Source organism: Rhinatrema bivittatum, chromosome 10, assembly GCF_901001135.1.
Source record: "Rhinatrema bivittatum chromosome 10, aRhiBiv1.1, whole genome shotgun sequence".
Taxonomy (NCBI): Eukaryota; Metazoa; Chordata; class Amphibia; order Gymnophiona; family Rhinatrematidae; genus Rhinatrema; species Rhinatrema bivittatum.
The window spans coordinates 31,486,277-31,509,721 of record NC_042624.1 but is presented as its reverse complement, the minus strand read 5'-3'; the positions used below and the strand labels follow the sequence as shown (position 1 = coordinate 31,509,721).

Here is a 23,445-nt window from a genome sequence, read left to right as displayed (position 1 = left end):
TTCTATTTTAGTGTGTGGCTGCGCACACTATCTCAGCAGTGATGGAGAAGTATTTGAGAATGGAAAAGGCAAATGCCGAACAGGACCCTGGACACAATTCTGACCTAGATGAAGGCCCTAGTATGAGAGGTCGGCAAAAGAAAAAAGACAAGACGGTGAGCTCAAGGCAATACAGTGAAAGCTATCTTTCATTTGGATTTACTTTCACTGGGGATGTGACAGCACCAACACCACTGTGCTTGGTGTGTGGTGAGAAGCTATCCAATAGCGCCATGGTGCCAAGCAAGCTTAAACGCCATCTCCAAACGAAACACTCTTCCGTTCAAAACAAGCCGATGGAGTATTTTGTACGCTTACGTACAAACAATGAGAAAGAAGCAACTTTTTTGAGAAAAAGCACACAGGTAAATGAGAGAGCCCTCAAAGCTAGCTACCTTGCTGAACTCATAGCTAAATCAAAAAAGTCTCACACTGTGGCAGAAACATTAATACTACCAGCTTGTAAAGCTATTGTAAATGAGATGCTTGGCCCTGACGCAGCCAAAGAGATAGCTAAAGTGCCTCTCTCTGATAACACAATTTCCAGACGGATTGATGACATGTCTGCTGACATTGAAACAGTTGTTTTGGAAAAGGTGCGCATCAGTAAGAAATTTGCCTTGCAACTTGATGAGTCGACGGATATCAGTGGACATTGTCAGCTGTTGGCCAATGTGCGTTTTGTGGATGGAGAAGCCATTAGAGAAAACTTCCTATTTTGCAAGGCACTGCCAGAAAAATCAACAGGAGAGGTAATATTCCAGGTCACATCGGAATATCTTGATAAAAGTGGGCTTACATGGGAAAACTGCACAGGTGTCTGCACTGATGGAGCCGCAGCCATGGTCGGGCGCATCAAAGGCTTTGTAAGTAGGGTTAAAGAAAGAAACCCAGATGTTCTTGTTACCCACTGTTTCTTGCACCGTGAGGCCCTCGTTGCAAAGACCTTACCAGCAGATCTAGTTCCTGTGTTGGATGATGATGTGCGCATAGTGAACTTTGTGAAGATGCGACCTTTGCGATGTCGCTTATTTGCGTCTTTGTGTACAGAAATGGAAGCGGAACATAAAATCTTATTGCTCCACACGGAGGTCCGGTGGCTGTCACGCGGCAAAGTGCTGGCCCGTGTGTATGAGTTGCGAGAGGAACTTAAAATATTTCTGACAAACGAGAGGTCCGATTTTTCAAAGCTGCTTGCAAGTGATGAGTGGTGTACAAAGCTGGCATACCTGGCTGATATATTTCAATATCTGAATGAACTGAACACACGGATGCAAGGCCGAAATGAAAACCTGCTTACAAGCACTGATAAAATGAACGGATTCCGTTTAAAGGTGCAGCTCTGGCAACAACATGTTCAGGGTGGCAACCTTCAGATGTTCCCGCTCACCGAGAAACTGCATGATGGCAACACTGCTGCAATGTGCGAGGTGATTGGCAGACATTTGAAAACTCTTGAGGAGAAATTGTCGTTTTATTTCTCTTCAGCCTTCACAGAATGCCTTGACTGGGTTAGGGACCCATACAGTTCATTATCCGTTGCTGGAAAGGACATGACTTTAAAGGAGCAAGAGGAACTCATTGAACTGAAGCAAGATCGCGGTTTAAAGCTAAAGTTTGCTGATCTTCCTTTAGACAGTTTTTGGTTATCTGTTGCCAAGGAGTTCCCCATTCTGGCCAACAAAGCTATTTTGACATTGCTCCCATTTTCAACCACATATCTATGTGAGCTGGGCTTCTCAAGCTTGACTGCCATAAAAACTAAAAACAGGGAGAGACTGAGAACTGTTGAGGAAGAGCTTCGTGTGTGTCTTTCCACCATTCCTGCCAGGATATCCCTTTTGTGTTCATCGAAACAGGCCCAGGTTTCACACTGAATGAGTATAGATACATTTAGAATCTATATTTGTAAACATATGTATAATATGTACTGTTTTAGTGTAATTTTGTGCCATTTTGGTTGGTGGTGTGCCCCGGGATTTTTTAAGTGTAAAAAGTGTGCCGCGGCTCAAAAAAGGTTGAAAATCACTGCTTTAAAGGATGACTGGGAGCCAAGACCACTTTTACTCCATTTTTTTTATTTAAGATTTTTAATTTAAAAAAAACCATTTATAGTGATTTTGCATTAGCCAAGACCATCTTGATAAGCAAAACATAACCCAGTGTTTCAAGAATAGTAAAGGCTGAAACATTTAACACAAAAAGAAAACATCCAAGAAAAAAGTACTGTACAATACATGAGAATTTGAGTCCCCAATTTGAGGAAGATCAAAGGGAAATCTTGGAGCTAGGTATGAAGTAATTTAGTACCATAATCAAAAAGCAAAACAACCAATGTTGCAGTTAGACATGGCGTGCATAAAACAGAAGACTACACCTCCAGTTATGCTAGTTAGTGTCCCTGCACTGACCCTGCCATGAGGCCCCATCATTCTGTCAAATAGTTCTAGAATCAATAATACTTTTCAAATGAGCAGGAACAAAATTAAATATTTTTGAGCCATGCACTTGGGCAATTTTTACCTTTCACATATTGGACTGGAAGTGAGTTCTTGCTTTCTGTCTTGGATAAACTAAAATACTGAAAGTCTATCTAGCATTTAGTTTTGACATCAAGTAGATCAGTGGTTCTCAACCTTTTTCCCCTGACAGACCACGTTCACATGTGTGACACACTGCTCATTACAATTTACAGCAGAAATAAAAAAAAAAAGGTCCAGTATTTTTATTGTTAAGAATGACACAAGGAAAAGATACATATTCTATCTGAACAGAAATTGCATAAACAGTAAACATCCCACACCAAAACAGCACCAATTTCCAGCACTTAATAGTAACCACCTTACCTAAGAAAAGGTAACACTGAAAATATTACACCAGGCCTTAAGACACCAATATATCTCCTATTAGGAAAACGGACCAAGTCAGGCTGCTATAGAGCCCTTCACAGAAACTACACAGCAGCAGAGAACCTCACCTGAATCACATGTGCTGACCCTCACCTAACAAAGAATAGAGACCAAAACGCATAACTAGAAGCATGCAGACAAAAACTGAACTGGAAGCCGCAACAAGTCAGAGTCTCTGTATGCAGTGCAACAAAGGAGAAAAAAAAATCACCCATCCTTATAAAACAAATCAAGAAATATAAAATCAGTAGCAGTAAAACCATACTAACAAAAAGAACAGATTATTTCAAAACAGCAGATGAATGGAATATCCAGTAATTAAAAACTCGTATCAAAAATTTCTAGATACCAATAAAATATTTTAAAATAGCAGACACAAAGACCCAGTAATGAAAAATGATAAGCCGACTTCAATGGCTCCCTATGGCAGAACGTATAATCTTTAAGATAGGTATGACCATCTTTAAATTACGTGCGGCCTCTTCTGATTTTTGGTTTAACGCCCTACTTCGAATTCATAAGCCAGCCAGAGCATTAAGGTCCTCACAACTTGATTTACTTGAAGTTCCATCAGTAAAACTAGCCCGTTTACATTATACAAGAGAGACTTCCTTCTCTATAGCGGCTCCTAATTGCTGGAACATGATTCCTTTTGATGTACGATCTATCGAGGATGTCAAAAAATTCAAAGCTATGTTCAAAGATTATTTGCTGAAGCGTGTTTATAATTATTAACAATGTACCTGTATAAGTCAGTGTACATTGCAACTAATGTTTGACAATTTTTCATGAGCCAGTCTTTACGAGGTTGTTTATATGTAGTTGTTTTTTTTTGTGTTAGTTTTTTTATTATGTATGTAAATTTTTGTATATCGCTTAGACCTAACAGTGTAAAGCGATCAATAAATTTTATAAATGAAATGAAATGAATGATACAAAAAATGTTTTGCTCTGCATACCTGGGAATGTTTGATATCCAGGTGCTCTGAGATTGTTTTGAATTAGCAGGAGGGGGGGTGGTTTGCTTGGAACTTTCTCCTCCCACTGGCTCACAATCGCTCACATATACACATACATTTTCTCTCTCACTTATATAGGCTCTTAGTTACACACTTACACACATGCTGTGTATCTTTTCAGGCTTACACACACAGGCTTTCAATCACACACATACATGGTGTCCTTTTCTCTCACACACAGACTCTCATTCACATGCTTACAAACATGCTCTCTTTCTCTCATTTACATACAGGCTCTCAATCACATACTCCCTCACCTAAACCAGCTCTCAATCACACACAAACTTTCACATGTACAGGCTCTCAATCATTCACATACATGCTAACACACACACGCTTGCTCATTGACTCACTCTCCCCTCTCCCCCGAACTAGCGGCGGCAGCAGCAGCCTCCTCCACTTCTAACCCTAAAGGCAGCAGCAACCTACTTCATTTTCAGCCCTCGCAGAGCAAGAAGTCCCATCTGCCACGGGGGTTGATAGCATTCTTCGGTTTTTCTCTGAGCCGCGCTGCTCATTCCTCAGACTGTGCCTCTTTTCTTCGGGCCGACGCTGCCTGCACTAGCATGGTCTCTTCTTCCTGTGCATGCACCCGCTGCTCACCACTTCCTCTTCCGGGCTGCATGGGGGGCGGGAAGAAGCGTATGCCGGTGCCGCTGACTCCTGCTGCGATCCGCCAGGGCTTTCAGCGTTTTAAGCTCAGGTTGAGGACCTATCTTGGGGGAGCAGCTGGGTTAGTATGGGATTGAGAAGTGTGGCGACACACCTGCGGGTGCTCGGCGACACACCAGTTGAGAACCACTGCTGTCGATAACTGTCGCTCGTGGTTTGTCTCGTATTTGACCTAGTAGGCTTGAGCCTAGAGAGACATGGCCATCCTTTTAAAACAAGTTATTTTGTTTTTAGCCTGCGTGAGATTTGCAGGTTGCAGTGTTAAGTTCTGATCTTGTTCATGAGACACGATCAGTTACTGCATTTTTTTTTTTTAATTGGAATTCTTGGTTTGATGGGAGGAGTGAGCCCAAACATAGCACATTGGCTAGATTTGGGGCCCCACTTTATCCCATTGAGTTTTCTGGTTTCTATCTGGTTTAAAACTGTAATTCTTTATTCATTAGTCCTTCTTTAACTGGTGAACTCTTAGCTGATCCTGTTAGTGACCTAGCCTTATATACTGATCTATAGTTCTTTCCAGTATTCAGTATAAAAAGTTGATTTCACTGGCTTTAACATCAATGTATGGAAAATTTTTCACTGGAAGAAGAGAGAAGCTCCTTAAGAGACACATAACAAATCACCTGACCCCATTGGTGTAACTGTTTAAATTCTGTCTTCTGAAAATAAGCCAAAAAAAGCATCCAGCCCAAAATTGCATACAGTGGTTCCATGAAAAACGTGTGCATGACATACTTCTCTTCTAAAAGTATTAGCTGGGAAAACAGATGAGTACCAGGGATAAGCTTTTAAATGAATACTTTACAGGAGACTTAATATAAATATAGAAATTTTTAGCACGCTATATATTTTTTTCCTGCCCTTTACCTGAATAAATGCTTAAAGAATTTTAAGGTATATAAGGTTTTTTCAATATGGGAATAAACAAATTTTTTTTCATAGAGCTATTTTATCTTTAGAGAAAAGCATTTAAGGTGATTCCCTTTTGACTTCTGAAAACTTATTCTCACCTGTTTTTCCCTAAGATGGGGACCAACAAATGTGCCAGCCAAGCTGGTATGACTGCATATGGAACTCGAAGGCATCTTTATGATCCAAAGATGCAAACTGATAAGCCATTTGACCAGACAACAATTAGTCTCCAGATGGGCACTAACAAAGGAGCTAGTCAGGTAAAGCTGAGTTCATTTTTCTGTTAAATGTTTCTATTTTAAGTTGTGTAATTCTCCTACAGACTGTTCTTACAACTTGTTCACATTTATTCTCACAGGACAAGAAGGATGGTAGTCCTCAAATATGGGTGACATCACAGGATGGAGCCCAATCATTGAATACTTTTTGTCAAAGTTTCTAGAACTTTGACTGGCACCTACTTGGCATGCTCAGGATGGCACTAACCCTGCAACCAGCAGGGGCCCCCCTTCAGTCGTCTTTTTTCCGCGCAGCAGTAGCCATGCGGTTAAGGAGCTCCTGGATATTCCTGACAGGAATTTTCCTACGGAATTACTTCAAACTTTCATACCCCACAAGGGTCCCCCTCTTGAATTTTTACTTCCACAGTACTCCGGTAAGTTTTTACCCAGTTCCGGTCGATTCCTGTCTGGTTTCACCCTCGCGGCCTACTGGCTGTCGACCACATCGCGGCTCAATTTTTTTCAAAGGCCACGGCGTCGGGGTTCTGTCGGTGCCGTGACTGCACTCGTACCATGTCCATCACAGACCCGCATAAAGTCTGTGTAATGTGCCTAGGATTTTAGGTAGGAAGCTGAAATCCAGAACCTCAAGGGTGGCATTCTCTGAAATGCTCCCTGTTCCACATGCAGGTCCCCAGAGGCAGGCAGAGCTCCAGAGTTTCAATGCGTGGATGAGACGATGGTGCAGGGAAGAAGGATTCAGCTTTATTAGGAACTGGGGAAACTTTTGGGGCAAGGGGAGACTTTTCCAAAAGGATGGGCTCCACCTTAACCAGAGTTGGAACCAAGCTGCTGGCACTAACTTTCAAAAAGGAGATAGAGCAGCTTTTAAACTAGAACAAGGGGGAAAGCAGACAGTCACTCAGCAGTGCATGGTTCGGAGAAAAGTATCCTTGAAGGATACTAATGAAACAGGAGAGTTAGGGCATCCCAACAGAGAGGTTCCATTTAAAAGCAAACATAGTCCATGTGCCTATATGTAAAAAAATCACAGAAGCATTTCCAAATTATCTCTAACATCTGAAAAGCAGGTTGTTAATACAAATAAAAAAACACACTTTGAAATGTCTGTATGCCAATGCCAGAAGTCTAAGAAGTAAGTGGGAGAGTTAGTGTATAGCAGCAAATGATGAGATTGACATAATTGGCATCACAGAGACTTGGTGGAAGGAGGATAACCAATGGGACAGTGCTGTATCAGGGTACAAGTTATATCGCAATGATAAGGAGGATCAACTTGGTGGGGGTCTGGCACTTTGTCCGGGAGGGTATAGAGCCCAACAGGATAAAGATCATACAAGAGTCTAAATTCTCAGTAGAATCTATATGGGTAGAAATCCCATGTGTGTTGGGTAAGAGTATAGTGATAGCAGTATACTGCCGTCCACCTGGACAAAATGGTCAGACAGATGATGAAATGCTTAGAGAAATCAGGGAAGCTAACCAATTTGGCAGTGCAAAAATAATGGGAGATTTCAATTACATTTACCCAGTCTATATTGGGGTAACATCAGGACTTGTTAGAGACATAAAGTTCCTGGATGTAATAAATGACTGCTTCATGGAGCAATTGGTTCAGCTATTTTAGATTTAATTCTTAGTGGAACACAGGGTTTGGTGAGAGAGATAATTGTGGTGGGGCCACTTGGCAACAGTGATCATAACATGATCAGATTTAAACTAATAACTGGAAGGGGGACAATAAGTAAATCTGCAGCTCAAACACTAAACTTTCAAAAGGGAAACTTTGATAAAATGAGGAAAATAGAAAAAAAACTGAAAGGTGCAGCTGCAAAGGTTAAGTGTTCAACAGGCATGGACATTGTTTAAAAATACAATCCTAGAGGCGCAGTCCATATGTATTCCACACATTAAGAAGGGTGAAAGGAAGGCAAAATGATTGCCATCATGGTTGAAAGGTGAGGTGAAAGAGGCTATTTTAGCCAAAAAAACATCCTTCAAAAATTGGAAGAAGGATCCATCTGAAGAAAATAGGATAAAACATAAGCATTGTCAGGTTAAGTGTAAAACATTGATAAGACAGGCGAAGAGAGAATTTGAATTGAAGTTGGCCATAGAGGTAAAAACTTTTTAAAATATATCCGAAGCAAGAAACCTGTGAGGGAGTCAGTTGGACCATTAGATGACAGAGGGTTTAAAGGGGCTCTTAGGGAAGATGAGGCCATTGCAGAAAGACTAAACGAATTCTTTGCTTCTGTGTTTACTAATGAGGATGTTGGGGAGCTACCAGTTCCAGAGATGGTTTTCAGAGGTGATGAGTCAGATAAACTGAACGAAATCACTGTGAACCTGGAAGATGTAGTAGGCCAGATTGACAAACTAAAGAGTAGTAAATCACCTGGACTGGATGGTATGCATCCTAGGGTACTGAAGGAACTAAAAAATGAAATTTCTGATCTATTAGTTAAAATTTGAAACCTATCATTAAAATCATCCATTGTACCTGAAGACTGGAGGGTGGCCAATGTAACCCCAATATTTAAAGGCTCCAGGGGCGATCCGGGTAACTATAGACCAGTGAGCCTGACTTCAATGCCGGGAAAAATAGTGAAAACTATTCTCAAGATCAAAATCGTAGAGCATATAGAAAGACATGGTTTAATGGAACACAGACAACATGGATTTACCCAAGGGAAGTCTTGCCTAACAAATCTGCTTCATGTTTTTGAAGGGGTTAATAAACATGTGGATAAAGGTGAACCGGTAGATGTGTGTGTGTATGTGTATATGTATATATAGATAGATAGATATAGATAGATAGATATAGATAGATAGATATAGATAGATAGATATAGATAGATAGATATAGATAGATATCTATCTATATCTAGGTGTGTGTGTGTGTATGTATATATATGTGTATATATATATATATACCCTCTTCGTCCCTCAAGCTAAAACATCTCTAAGAAAAAGGGCCTTTTCTACCGCTGGTCCCTCTAACTGGAACACCCTCCCTCCTGACCTCCGACAAGAGATTTGCCCTATCTCCTTTAAGAAAAAACTTAAAACTTGGTTATTCAAGCTTGCCTTTCCAGAACCGTCTTGTTAGCTTAAGCCTTCTCTACATCTCTGACTTCACTTCTCTGTTTGTTTATTTCTCTCCCTTTTATGGTTTGATCTGTTATTAATCTTAGTCTTTTCATTTATTCTGGTTCCCTCTGAAGAGACCCTTACTCACTCTTTTGACTTTCCCTTTTATTTTATTTATTTATTTATTTTTATTTTATTTATTTTAGGTTATTATTTTTATTCTATTTCATTCCATTTATGTCTTCCGCTTTTCCCTCTCCTTTTTATACATACCTGATCCCTAACTAAGCCTAGTACAAGAACAAATTTTGAATTATACATTTACTAGACTTTTATCACTTATGACCTTCATTACTATGTAATCCAAGCCAATTCTTATCTACATTGATTACTATGTAATTGAAATTGTATATTTAGTTTTTCTTCTCATTGACTATTACTTAAAGTTGCTTAAATGTTCATTGTTCCATGTAAGGCCGTCTGGCAAGTTTCTGTTCTTTGTAAACCGGTTTGATTTGCATCTAATGTAGGAAGATCGGTATAAAAAACAAAAAAAACCAAAATAAAAATAAATTATATATATATATATATATATATATATATATATATATATATATATATATATATATATATATAGAGGTGTGTGTGTGTATATATATATAAATGAGATCTGGAAAGGAATACGATGAGTGAGGCTATCAAATTTGCGGATGATACAAAATTATTCAGAGTAGTTAAATCACAAGCGGATTGTGATACATTACAGGAGGATCTTGCAAGACTGGAAGATTGGGCATCCAAATGGCAGATGAAATTTAATGTGGACAAGTGCAAGGTGTTGCATATAGGGGAAAAATAACCCTTGCTGTAATTACACGGTTAGGTTCCATATTAGGAGCTACCACCCAGGAAAAAGATCTAGGCATCATAGTGGATAACACATTGAAATCGCCTGCTCAGTGTGCTGCAGCAGTCAAAAAAGTAAACAGAATGTTAGGAATTATTAGGAAGGGAATGGTTAATAAAACGGAAAATGTCATAATGCCTCTATATCGCTCCATGGTGAGACCGCACCTGGATTACTGTGTACAATTCTGGTTGCCGCATCTCAAAGATATAGTTGCGATGGAGAAGGTACAAAGAAGGGCAACCAAAATGATAAAGGGGATGGAACAGCTCCCCTATGAGGAAAGGCTGAAGAGGTTAGGGCTGTTCAGCTTGGAGAAGAGACGGCTGAGGGGGGATATGATAAGATCATGAGAGGTCTTGAACGGGTAGATGTGAATCGGTTATTTACACTTTCGAATAGTGGAAGGACTAAGGGGCATTCCATGAAGTTGGCAAGTAGCACATTTAAGACTAATCGGAGAAAATTCTTTTTCACTCAACGCACAATAAAGCTCTAGAATTTGTTGCCAGAGGATGTAGTTAGTGCAGTTAGTGTAGCTGGGTTCAAAAAAGGTTTGGAAAAGTCTTGGAGGAGAAGTCCATTAACGGCTATTAATCAAATTTACTTAGGGAATAGCCACTGTTATTAATTGCATCAGTGGCATGGGATCTTCTTAGTGTTTGGGTAATTGCCAGGTTCTTGTGGCCTGGTTTGGCCTCTGTTGGAAACAGGATGCTGGGCTTGATGGACCCTTGGTCTGACCCAACATGGCAATTTCTTATGTTCTTACGTTCTTGTGTGAGCATGATGTCCTGACTTGCACCAAATGTGCTTTAATGACACCAAAAGGTCGCAAAGCCAGAATGGAGAAAATGGGACTTCTCTTTCAGTCTCTAACTCTGACGCCATCCAAACCGGCATCACCCACGTCGCACCAGTATCTGGCACTGGCCAGTGTCCGTCCAGTGTCGGTGACTTCCCGGCCATCTACTACCTCTGTTCCCCCTCAGGACCGTGGGGATTGTAGAGAGAAACATTGACATAGGCACCGAAAGCCTCAGACCATCGATGAAGGCAAATCATCGACCTCACCATCGAAGAAGCCCCGTCCAGAAAAGGCATCTAACCTTTCTGAGACCGGGTCACCGAGGCAACCTTCACCTGGACGGGTAATGGGAGCCGCGACTCCGCATTTAACGGTGGTCCCTCCGGCTACGCCTCTGCCTCCTTTTCCCCTTCTGGAGCTGGGCTGCTTGCTCCAGGTCTCCGTGAACAGCTGGACCGGATGGTTCAGGAGGCAATCAAAAAGCGATGCACAGATTCCAGGTTTCACCGATGCCTAGTGTGGAACAGATCACCAACCTCATTCTGGCAACGCTGGCACTGCTGCTTTCGAGAATGGAAGCGCTTATAGCCGCTTTTCCACCGATGGATCTGGGGTCACCGATGGATCCGGCGCCCTCTCCACTTCTGCTGTCATTGGGAGGAGAAACACTATTCCATCGGGAGTCCTGCCGATGCCTAAACCATAGATTGATGCCATTACTGCATTGATGCCGCCGACTCGTCCGTCGATGCCCTCGATGCTAACATCTGTGCCCCTGGTAACTCCCTCGATGCCTTCGGAGCGTAGACCGGGACCTTTGGGAATACCTTTGTCCCAGCCCTCTCAGGTTCCTAGAGGGACCGGAGCTGATCCTTATGATACCTCGACCAACTATTCGTCACCAGACACGGATTTACCATCACCACCCTCTCCTACTAAAAGCAGGAAGCATTTTTCTCCGGAGGACTTGTCCTTCATCAATTTTGTGAAGGAAATGTCGAGTTGGTTCCTTTCCAACTACAGACTGAGCAAAATGATAGACATCAGATGATGGAGTTGTTACAATTTCTGGACTCTCCCAAATAAATCACCTTCATCCCTATCCATCAAGTTCTTTTGGATCTTCTCAAAAAGAATTGGGAACACCCTGGTTCGGTAGCACGTGTCAACTGGAAAGCAGACACCACGTATTTGGTCCAGTCAGCTCCAGGATTCCAAAAACCTCAATTGGATCACCAGTCCGTAGTTGTTAAATCTGCCCAAAAGAGGGCACATCGTTCAAAGCCCCATTCTTTCTTTCCTCCAGGCAAGGAGCAGAAATTCCTGGATGCCATTGGTCGGCGTGTCTTCCAGGGATCAATGCTTATCTCTCGGATCGCCTCTTACCAACTTTATATGACCCAGTACAACAGGGTCCTCTTCAAACAAATACAAGAATTTGCAGAGTCCCTGCCTCAGCAATTCCAGATACAGCTACAAACCCTGGTTTACAAAGGTTTTGAAGCGGGGAAACGTGAAATAAGGTCCTCTTATGACATCTTCGACACTGCTTCCAGGGTTTCGGCAGTTGCTATTTCTGCAAGAAGATGGGCCTGGCTTGAAGTCCAGGATAGATTATCTGATCTGCCTTGCATTGGAGACAATCTGTTTGGGGAGCAGATCCAACAAACAGTGGCGCAGCTCAAGGATTATCATGAGACTCTTCGCCAACTCTCTCTGATGCCTTCTGAATACCCGGCCAAACAACCATTCAGGACAGACTCCAAAAAGTCGTTCTATCGTCTAAAAGAAGTCCTATCCACCTCCGTCTAGAGGTCGCTCCACAAAGCCTTTCCAAAAGGCCCAGTCTCGTCAACCTCGTAAACAAAAACCGCAAGCAGCTCCTAAGCTTCCGGTTTTCGACTCCTGCATAGAGAGTAGCAGACAGCTTCCACTGCCGCATGTACCAGTGGGAGGTCAACTGTGCCATTTCAACATGTGGCACACAATCACCTCAGACCAGAAGGTCCTTGCCATAATTTCTCAAGGTTATCACCTGATCTTTCTCTCCATCCCACCGGATTCCCCACCTCAGACCATTCACTACTCCTGGACCAGGAAGTCTCTCCTCCTTCGATCCAGAGCAGTCGAACCTGTGCCCTACTCCCAACAGGGCCTCTGATTTTATTCCTGGTACTATCTAATCCCCAAAAAGTCAGACGCTGTTCATCCAATTTTGGACCTACGTGCCTTAAGTACCTCCAACGAGAAAAGTTCAAAATGGTAACCTTTTTACGGCAAAATGGTAACCTTTTTACGGCAATCTTAAACCAATTACCGACGCTAACCTACGATATCTTCTCCCTTCCTAGACTGAAAAAAAGGGGAGGAGGAATCCTTCTTGCTACAAAAAAAGACCTCAAATTCTCTCAACATCCTATCCACTCTAATAATAAACTTGAGATAGGCTTCTTCACATCTCACCAACTCCAAATACTTCTAGTCTACGCCCCCCCGGGACTATTAGAATCTGACGTCTCATCCATCATCGAAATAACAACACTACTCCTCAACCTGGACACCCCAGCAATAATACTCGGAGATTTTAATCTCCACATGGACATCCCTGCTCTCTCACCTAGCTGCCAAACTCTTCTACTAGCATTCTCAGCGATGGGCTTCTCCCAAATAGTCAAAAACCCGACACATAAAGCAGGCCACACACTAGACCTGATCTTTATCAACAAAGGCATAAAATCGACTTCTCCAATAAAAAATCTGAAGGTACCCTGGTCTGATCACTCCCTCATTTCTACATCATTCTCACTGGAAAAATCTACTACCAGTCATACACCTTCTCCATCCTTTACCTACAGGAAACCCTGTAATCCAGATGACCTTACCAATCAACTAACCAAACACCTTCCCGATATAATTCTCACTGATCCTAATATTGCTTTACACTCCTGGAATACGATCACGGAATCAATAGCCAATAAGCTCTGCCCACTTACAACAAAAAAATCTCACCCAGACGCCTCCAAAAAACAACCATGGTTCTCAAACGATCTTAGAAGGATTAAACAAATACTAAGACAAAAGGAATCTAACTGGCGGAAAACTCCAAATCCCAGCACACTCTCAGACTACAAACGCACGCTACAACAATACAAGGCCTACACCTCCAAAGCAAAAAGAGACTTTTTCGCCTCCAGAATTCACAACTTAGTCTTTGACGCGAAAGCTTTATTCAACTACGTTTCCACCCTCACCCAAGTTCCCTCACCAGAATGCCCTAGTAATCAAGCTCAAGCCAAAGCAGATGAACTCGCTCTCTTCTTTCAAAACAAAATCAAGAATCTTCTTACTCAACTTCCCTCCAACATCGCTCCCCTAACTCAAGCTCTAATGCCCCACATCAAAAACACTCACCTAGAAATGTTTGAACCTACCTCCTCCTCCGAAATCCAAACCATCCTTAGAAAAATGAAACCATCTTCGCACCCAGCGGACCATATACCAACAAAACTTCTCCTCACAATACCAGAAACCATTTCCAAAACATTGGCTGACATAATCAACTGTTCGCTCTCACAAGGTTCCTTCCCAGAAGACCTCAAACAAGCCTCACTCAAACCACTTTTAAAAAAACCCAACCTGGACCTAAAAGACCCCAACAATTACCGCCCAATAGCTAATCTACCTATCATAGCCAAGATTATGGAAAAGCTTGTTAACTCCCAACTATCGGACTTCATTGAAGATAACAAACTGCTTTCCGCCTCACAACATGGATTCCGCAAAAATCGCGACACAGAATCCCTTCTTACATCCCTAACAGACCTCCTCATCCTAGGCACAGACAAAGGACAATCATTTCTGCTGGTCCTTCTAGACCTTTCAGCAGCTTTCGATACCGTAAACCACGCGATCCTCATTAAACAGTTAGCTGCTATAGGAATCTCTGGCTTAGCGCTCTCCTGGTTCAAATCATTTCTAACCAACAGAGGCTACAAGGTAAAAATACAGAACAAAGAATCAGCACGCCACGACTCGACCGTCTGAGTCCCACAAGGTTCCTCCTTATCCCCTACACTCTTTAATATTTACCTCCTTCCACTATGCCAACTCCTCACCAACCTCAACTTAATACACTTTCTCTATGCGGATGACATCCAGATCCTGATCCCTATCAAAGAATCATACACAAAAACCCTCGAATTCTGGGAATCCTGCCACCTAGAAATTAAAAGCCTTCTCAACAGCCTTAATCTGGTACTAAACTCATCTAAAACTGAAGTCCTACTCATAACTCCCGATAACAAACCCACAGTCTGTCTTCCAACCAACCTACAAACCACTCATGTAAGGGATCTAGGTGTCCTAATCGACAATAAATTGAACTTCAAAGCCCACATCAACAAAACAACCAAAGACTGCTTCTATAAACTGCAAGTCTTAAAAAGGATAAGACCACTCTTCCACGCCAAAGATTTCAGAACCATTCTCCAAGCCCTCATCTTCTCCAAATTAGACTACTGCAACGCGACTCTTCTTGGCCTCCCCTCCTCATATACAAAACCACTCCAAATGGTCCAAAACGCAGCAGCACGTTTACTAACAAACACCAGAAAAAGAGACCACATCTCTCCAGTCCTTCAAGCCCTCCACTGGTTACTAATCCACTTCAGAGTAATTTACAAATCCATCACATTATTATACAAAATCATTCACCAACACACCATAATCGACCTACAAATTCCTCCCCGTGTTCACGAATCAACAAGACCGACTAGGGAAGCCTACACAGGATGCCTCCTTGTTCCACCCGTAAAAACTACTAATCACAGAACATTGAGAGACCGAGCCCTTTCAACAGCAGGCCCTCCGCTATGGAACTCTATCCCACCAGATCTAAGAAACGAACCATGCCTCTTAACGTTTAGGAAAAGACTTAAGACATGGCTTTTCAGGCAAGCCTTCCCGAACTCCACCTAACAAGATCCATCAATGACTCCTATGCTAAGTAGCTGTATATAGTGGACTCCATATTTATTTTGTTCTCCTGTATATAGTGGAATGTATATATAGAAGACTCCTTATTTACATTGTACACTTGTATATAATTATCCTCCTCTATCTCTTTTATTTCTTATAATCCCAGTTCATGAACCCTTGTTAATTGTAACTGCTTCTCTTCTCCACATTTATTTATGTTTTTGGTTATATTCTTGCACCCCTGTTTTCTGTAAACCGACATGATGAGAACGAGTTCTTGAATGCCGGTATAAAAAAACCTTAAATAAATAAAATAAATAAACCTTGGGTTCCCTCCTTCCTATTCTGCAAAGAGGGGACTAGCTCTGTTCTCTAGACCTCCAGGATGCTTACATGCACATAGCCATCACTCAGTCTCATCGCAGATTTCTGAGATTCCTGGTAGGCCCAAAGCACTATCAGTACAGAGTGCTCCCCTGTTTGGCCTAGCATCTGCTCCACGAGTCTTCACCAAGTGTCTCATAGTGGTAGCAGCCTTCCTAAGGACCAAGGTGTTCACGTCTACCCCTATCTCGACGATTGGTTAATCAGGGCTCCCACTCAACAAGCTGCTTGGTCGTCCCTACGTCTTACCTTACATACTCTGACCTCTAGGATTTCACATCAATTACACGAAATCCTGCTTAGTTCCATCTCAAACTTTATCATTCATAGGGGCAGACTTGGACACCTTCAAAGCAAAGGCATTTCTGCCTCGACAGCAAGCTCTCACGTCTGTCGCACACCAGCTACAGTCTCAACAATGCTCAACTGCACGCCACTTCCTCATCCTGATGGAACACATGGCTTCCTCGGTGCATGTTTCCCCGATGGCCCGCTTGGCCACGAGTCATGCAGTGAACTCTATGGTCACAATGGACTCAATCCGTTCAACCATTATCAACCATTGTCCACATCACCGACCCACTTTGTCAGTCTCTGGCTTGGTGGAAAAATCAGACCAATCTCCTCCAAGGCCTACCTTTCCAAACTCGAAATTCTCAAATAACCCTTACTACCGATGCTTCCAACGTCTGCTGGGGAGCACATGTTGCCAACTTGCAAACTCAAGGGACTTGGTCTCCAGAGGAAGTCAAACACCAAATAAATTTCCTGGAGCTAAGAGCAATCAGATATGCTCTCAGGGTGTTTCAGAATCGCCCTTCCAACCAGGTCATCCTGATCCAGACGGACAACCAGGTGGCCATGTGGTACATCAATAAACAGGGAGGGATGGGCTTCTACCTCCTGTGTCAGGAAGCTGCCCAGATATGGGCAGAAGCCCTCTCCCACTCGATGTACCTCAGGGCCACCTACTTGCCGGGAATGGACAATGTGTTGGACAAGCTGAGTTGCACCTTTCAGCTGCACAAGTGGTCCCTCAACCCCACAGTAGCGGACTCAATATTCCAACGTTGGGGTTACGCTCACATTAAACCTTTTTGCATCACCTCAGAACCGCAAAGTAGAGAACTTTTGCTCTCACTCGCAGCCAACACTCACTACCAAGAGATGCATTCTCCCTTTCATGGGCAACCGGTCTCCTATATGCATTCCCTCCACTTCCACTTCTCTCCAAGACTCTCGTGAAGTTACGTCAGGACAAGGGAACCATGATCCTGATAGCCCCTCATTGGCCACGCCAGGTGTGGTTTCCAATTCTTCAGGACCTCTCCATTCACAGGCACATTCTCCTGGGGAAGGACCCGCTTCTGATCACTCAGAACAACGGGTGCCTACATCACCCCAATCTTCAGGCCTTGTCCCTGACTGCTTGGATGTTGAAAGGTTAATTCTTCAGCCACTCAACCTTTTGGAGCCAGTTTCCCGTGTCCTGATTGCATCACGGAAGCCTTCCACGAGAAAATCTTATTTTTACAAATGGAACAGGTTTAAGTCATGGTGTTCTTCACTGTCACTTGATCCTTTTACCTGTTCCACCACAAAGTTTCTGGACTACCTCTGGCACCTATCAGTCAGGTCTAAAAACGTCTTCCATCAGGATGCATGTCAGTGCGATAGCTGCCTTCCATAAAGGTGTGGGGGGATGTATCCTTTTCAGTACAACCCATTGTCACATGCTTTTTGAAGGACTTACTTCACTTTAAACCTCCACTGCATCCTCCTGCCCCTTCTTGGGACCTTAACCTAGTTTTGGGTCGGCTCATGAAACCACCATTCGAGCCTCTCCGATCCTGTGATCTTCGATATCTCAAATGGAAAGTGATTTTTCTTCTGGCAATCACATCTGCTCGCAGAGTTAGTGAGTTTCAGGCTCTAGTTACCTACCCGCCTTACACTAAACCTCTGCACGACATGGTAGTACTCCACACTCACCCTACGTTTTTGCCTAAGGTAGTATCAGAGTTTCATAATAATCCATTATACTACCCACTTTCTTTCCCAGGCCCCAATCAAACCCAGGAGAACAGTCTCTACATACCCTTGACTGTAATCGGGCTCTAGCATTCTACCTAGACCTTACAACTGCCCACAGAAAAAGCACTCAACTGTTTGTTTATTTCCATTCCACCAGATTGGGGCAACCTGTGGGTAAACAGACTCTCTCCTCCTGGTTAGCAGACTGCATATCCTTTTGCTATCAGCAAGCAGGCATTCCACTTCAAGACAGTGTTAAAGCACACTCTGTCAGGGCCATGGCAACTTCAGTAGCGCACCTACGGTCGGTACCGCTTCCTGATATTTGTAGGGCTGCTTCCTGGAGTTCTCTCCATACCTTTACTGCTCATTATTGTTTGGACAAGGCTGGAAGACAAGATTCCATCTTCGGCCAATCTGTCTTGCGCAACCTTTTTGCAACTTGATGTACCAACACCCTTCCGCCTGTTGTCAGTCTGTACCAGACGCCCTCTCTCTGCCCTCCTTACCTCTCTGGCGCCTCCCTCTCCCTCCGTGGGAAGACTGGCTACCGTGGCATTCTCCTGCCACTTGTCCTCGGGCGTTCCCGGACTAGCTCGACGCTGCAATCTCCATGTTTCCTGGAGGCCTAGGGGCGTGCGTGCGGCCCCGACTGAAATACCAGCAATGGCGCGAACCTTGGGGGTGTCCCCCGAAGATGTCACCCGTGACGGATATTTAAGGTCTCAGTATTTGCTGACACATTGAGTTAGCAAGGATTGACATCGTTCTCGCTTTGTCTTTCTAAGCTACTCTCTCTCCTCGGACTTACCAGAGGTACCTGCTCCTCAAGGGCCTACATATTCCAGCTCCTGGGCTTTATTGTGGGACATTGTGTGAGTTACCATATGCATACCCTGCCTACTCACTATATCTTAGTTTCTCTTCAGCTCAGCCTCCAGGGCGCGCTGTTACAGTCCGAGGGACTACAGCCCAGCCGGGCTTTCCAGCTCACTACTGCCTTCTCTGGTGGTTCAAAATATTATTTAATAAAAGAACTAGTGTGTGTCTGTCTCCAAATTCTGAGCCTGGTGGTCCCTCTCTGGATCTTCCCCCGGGGGCGTGGTCATCTGCCACCGACCCAAGGATCCACCCACAACTATCCCAAACAATATCAGATTGCTAACCCCCTAGCAGTCTCTGCTTAATCCGAACAAAACAGATTGCTAACTCCTAGTATAAGATCCAGAACACCGCCTGCCCGTTAGGGTTCAGGATGCCCCCTCCAAATTCCACCCCAGTTGTTGTGCCGGTTGCACGTCTTGGGTACATTTGGTGCATATCTCTGACGTACTCACTCATATACTATCCACCCTCTTCAAATACTGCAAAACACCACTGCCCGAATCCCCACTAACACACACAGCAATGAACACATCACACCTGTTTTAAAAGAACTACACTGGCTGCCAATCACCTCCCGCATACAATACAAGACACTTTCAATCATGCATAAAGCTCTATACAACCCAGATATGAACTGGTTTAAGGAGTCCCTCTACTTCTATTCATCCTCTAGACCGACCAGAAGCCAATACCGTGCCACCATCCCATACCCCATCCCCTAAACTCTCTAAATTTGCATACTCCAAAGCACGAGCACTTTCACTAGCTGGTCCCGCTTTATGGAATTCATGCCAGCTGACCGCCAAGAAACCATGCTAAAAAAATTTCAAACAAACTCACAGGCCTACACCTAATAATTCTCCTTGGCTCCCTAGCCCTCCGCTTTCAAACCCATTCAAACTCCTCTTCAGCTTTTAGCCATAACGCTGTTCCTTTTCCTATACACATCACCCTGCTTTGCTATATTTACTCACTATTGCGCGGTATCCTGTATATATCGTATATCCTGTATTTATATTACGCTTTATATATATTTCCTGGTACCGTCTTCCTTAAAAACCCTATATATTAACGAGTCGACCCTGCAAATCTTTTATATAATCTCTTCAATAATGTTGACCCTTAGTTTATACCTATATATTCCAATAAGTTTCTTGTCAAACACCTCTGGGCGTATTTCTGTTCAATGTACACAGACATGATATCTTTTTGATTCATGCCGGTATATAAAACTTGTTAGATAAATAAATATGTGAGGACTACCATCCTGCTTGTCCTATGAGAAAGCAAATGTTACTTACCTGTAACAGGTGTTCTCACAGGACAGCAGGATGTTAGTCCTCACGAAACCCGCCCGCCACCCCACGCTGTTGGGTTCGATATGTTTTCTTATTTTATTTTTGGCACTTACTATAGCTTTTAAACAAGACTGAAGGGGGACCCCTGCTGGTTGCAGGGTTAGTGCCATCTTAGGCATGCCCAGTAGGTGCCAGTCAAAGTTCTAGAAACTTTGACAAAAGTGTTCTGTGATTGGACTTTATCCTGTGATGTCACCCATATGTGAGGACTAACATCCTGCTGTCCTGTGAGAACACCTGTTACAGGTAAGCAACATTTGCTATACACACAAACTTACTTTTCACAGACAAGTGTGTTGAACATTGTGTGCCACGAGATTAAATGCTTAGAATGGGGCTGCATAATGTGTCTACAGAAGAAGACTGAAGCCTTGGAGGCACTTAAAACAATATCAGCAAAGTATTTTAAATCATGTGTAAAAATACAGAAGATGCAGAAAGACTGGGAAGGATCGGCTTTTCTCGCCATTCTACCTTTTGAAAGCCTCACGGCATGACAGCATTTACAGTAACGTTTTGTTATACTGTTTCCTCCACATGTTACTTGTAAACCGATGTGATGCTCTGCGAACGTCAGTATAGAAAAACCTTAAAATAAATAAATTAAATGAGAAGCATTCTCTAGTCTAGGCCATTGGTATTGAGTTATTTCAGAGGGAGGAATTGGAATGCATTTTGCATTTGTCCATTCTAAAAAGAATCCCAAAGCATTGAATTTTAAATCAGAAGTCCTAGTTTTATAATTCAATTTGCCAGTTAAATATCTGTATTATATATTCCTAGGTCATTTTGTGGGGTAAAAATGTGATTTTTTTTTTTAAACTATAATTTTGCTTAAGTCTTCTTCCTGGAGTCTACATATTACTTCATACTATATTTTGGTAAACTGTAACCCATTTGAGTGGAACTAATAAGTACATTCCCCTAGGACAAGCAGGATGTTGGTCCTCACAAATGGGTGACATCAGATGGAGCCCTGATGAGGAAAACTTATGTCAAAGCTTCTAGAACTTTGATTAGGCACACTGAGCATGCCCTATACCATGTGTCCACGTGGGGTCCTTCTCCAGTCTTTTTCTGCAGCGCTGTAAGCCTTATGGTGCAAGTAAGCTTGTTTTTGAACTTATGAAAAAACTTTCCTTTTCTCGCATATTTTGCAGGTTTTTTCCGTATTATTCCATTGCCAGGTCCCTCTTGGGGCCTTCCTGTAGTGTTCCTAGTCAGGGGTTTTTGGTGATTCTGGCAAGTTTTCTTTCACGGTCAATTTCTCCGTGGTAGTAGTGCCTCTGGCTAGCTGCCATAGTTTTCGGTTTGTGCCCCTTTTGATTTGTCTGACATGGCCAGGTCTGGTTTTCGGTGATGCACCTGGTGCCAGATGACCTTGTCCATCACTGATCTGCATGAGATGTCCTCTGCCTGAAGCATTGCATGATGTCCAGAGTTGCTACTTATGCACCCATATGACCCCGAACTTCAAAGCAAGTCTAAGAAGCTTAGGCACCAGTCCCACATCTACGCACGGAGCCAGGCACAGGGATGCACCGGTTCATGCTGTGATGCCCCCGAAGTGACCCCCTTGGCGACGAGTGCCAGTCCTCCATTGGTGCCGGGGGGTTTGCAACAGTCTCCACGGGTCCATTTTGCCAGTCGCGATCCCCCTCGCGGATCCAAAGATCTAGGCACCCCCTCCTTCCGCCCAGTCAGTGTTTGGCATCGCCACTGTTTGAGGAAGAGCTGCAGCACTGAGTTTAGCTAGCAGTGGAGCAGGTGCTGCAGGACTTTGGTTCTGTGGCACCCATGGCACCAGATTTGGGTTCCGCCCATCCTCACACACACCATTACTGGAGAAGCTCAATGTGCTCGTGTTATGTTGCCCGACCCAGCTGGTGTCTGTTCCTGGGATAGCATCGGTGCCCAGCGGGTCACCAAGTTGTCTCCCCCCTTCAAGGAAGCTCCACCAGGGCTGGCAGAGATGGTGAGGCTGCAGATCTGTCCAGTGTTTTTTTTAATTTTTAACAGAAAAACACAAGTATTACTTGTACCAGTAAATACAAGATTTGTGGTTTAAACAATCATGAAATATGCAAAATGAAATTTTTAATTCCCCTACAAATATTGTCTTCATTAATTAATAGGAAAGAGGAGGACAAGGTTTAACCAAAGCGATTACAAGAACATGGTCATACATAATTAATCCTGAATTTACACCCCCCAAACAAAATTATGCCGAGCCTACGCATGGAGAACATTAGGAATGGGAGTCCAAGAATACCCATACTTGAGAAAGTTCAAAAAATATGTAATTAGAATTCTGGTATTTTAGCAGATATTTACAAGGAAATCTCAAGTCAAATTTTGCAACCTTTACTTAGACCAGATTTCATAGAAAGAAATTTTCTCCTGCGTTCTTGGGTTGACTAGGTAATGTCAGGGAAAATCCAAATTTTTTGGGCATAGAATAACTGACTATTCCGGGAAAAAAATTTCAACACCAAATTTTTCTTGGATAAGAATGCAGACATTATCAACAAAGTGGCTCTATTCTGAATAGCCGTCTCTTGAGACAGTTCCAACATTTTGGATGCATTTATAGGTGAAACAGGTTCAAAATCTTTAGGTATACCGTCCTCTGATTTTGGCAAAAAATAAGCCTTTATTATTGGAATAGCTTCTGATGGAAATTTAAGAATCTGCACTAAATAGCTTTTAAATAATTCTTTAGGAGGAAGCAACCTTACTTAAGAAAAATTTAAGATTCTTAAAGCATTTTCATGTTTTCTATTTTCTTAGAAGAAACCATATCTGATTGCACCAATTTATGCTGCACTGTTTCCAAGTTAAAAATTCTTGTCCTTCTCAGTTACTTTAGTAGTCAATAATCCCTTGCTTTTCTGTAACCAGACTCGCCAATTACTGTCCAGAATTACAGCTGTTAAAGAAGTAATTGCTTTCTCAATAGAAATTAAGGCAGACAAAACAGACTCCAAAGGTATCTCTTATTCGGTTTCTCAATAATGGTGTTAACGGGCGGGCATACCTGCACATTCCCATCTCCTTCACCCATGGGGCTGCTTCCACCTTCAAGTAAACTCAGGCAATTTTAATACAGGAGAGGTGGCCAGTGGAATCCGTTCCAGGCAGATTCACCGAAGGAGAGACCAAAATGATTTCCCTTCTCGGGGGCCTTAAAGATATTAACATCT

General features: G+C 42.9%; 1 protein-coding gene across 1 annotated transcript in view; it reads left to right on the top strand.

Moving 5' to 3' along the window:
• CNN3 (calponin 3) overlaps positions 1-23,445 on the top strand; it is a 223,335-nt gene that overhangs the window by 187,245 nt on the left and 12,645 nt on the right. The window contains exon 6 of the mRNA XM_029617628.1: positions 5,668-5,814. Within this exon, the coding sequence (XP_029473488.1) occupies positions 5,668-5,814 (147 nt within the window). The remainder of the gene's footprint in view (positions 1-5,667; positions 5,815-23,445) is intronic.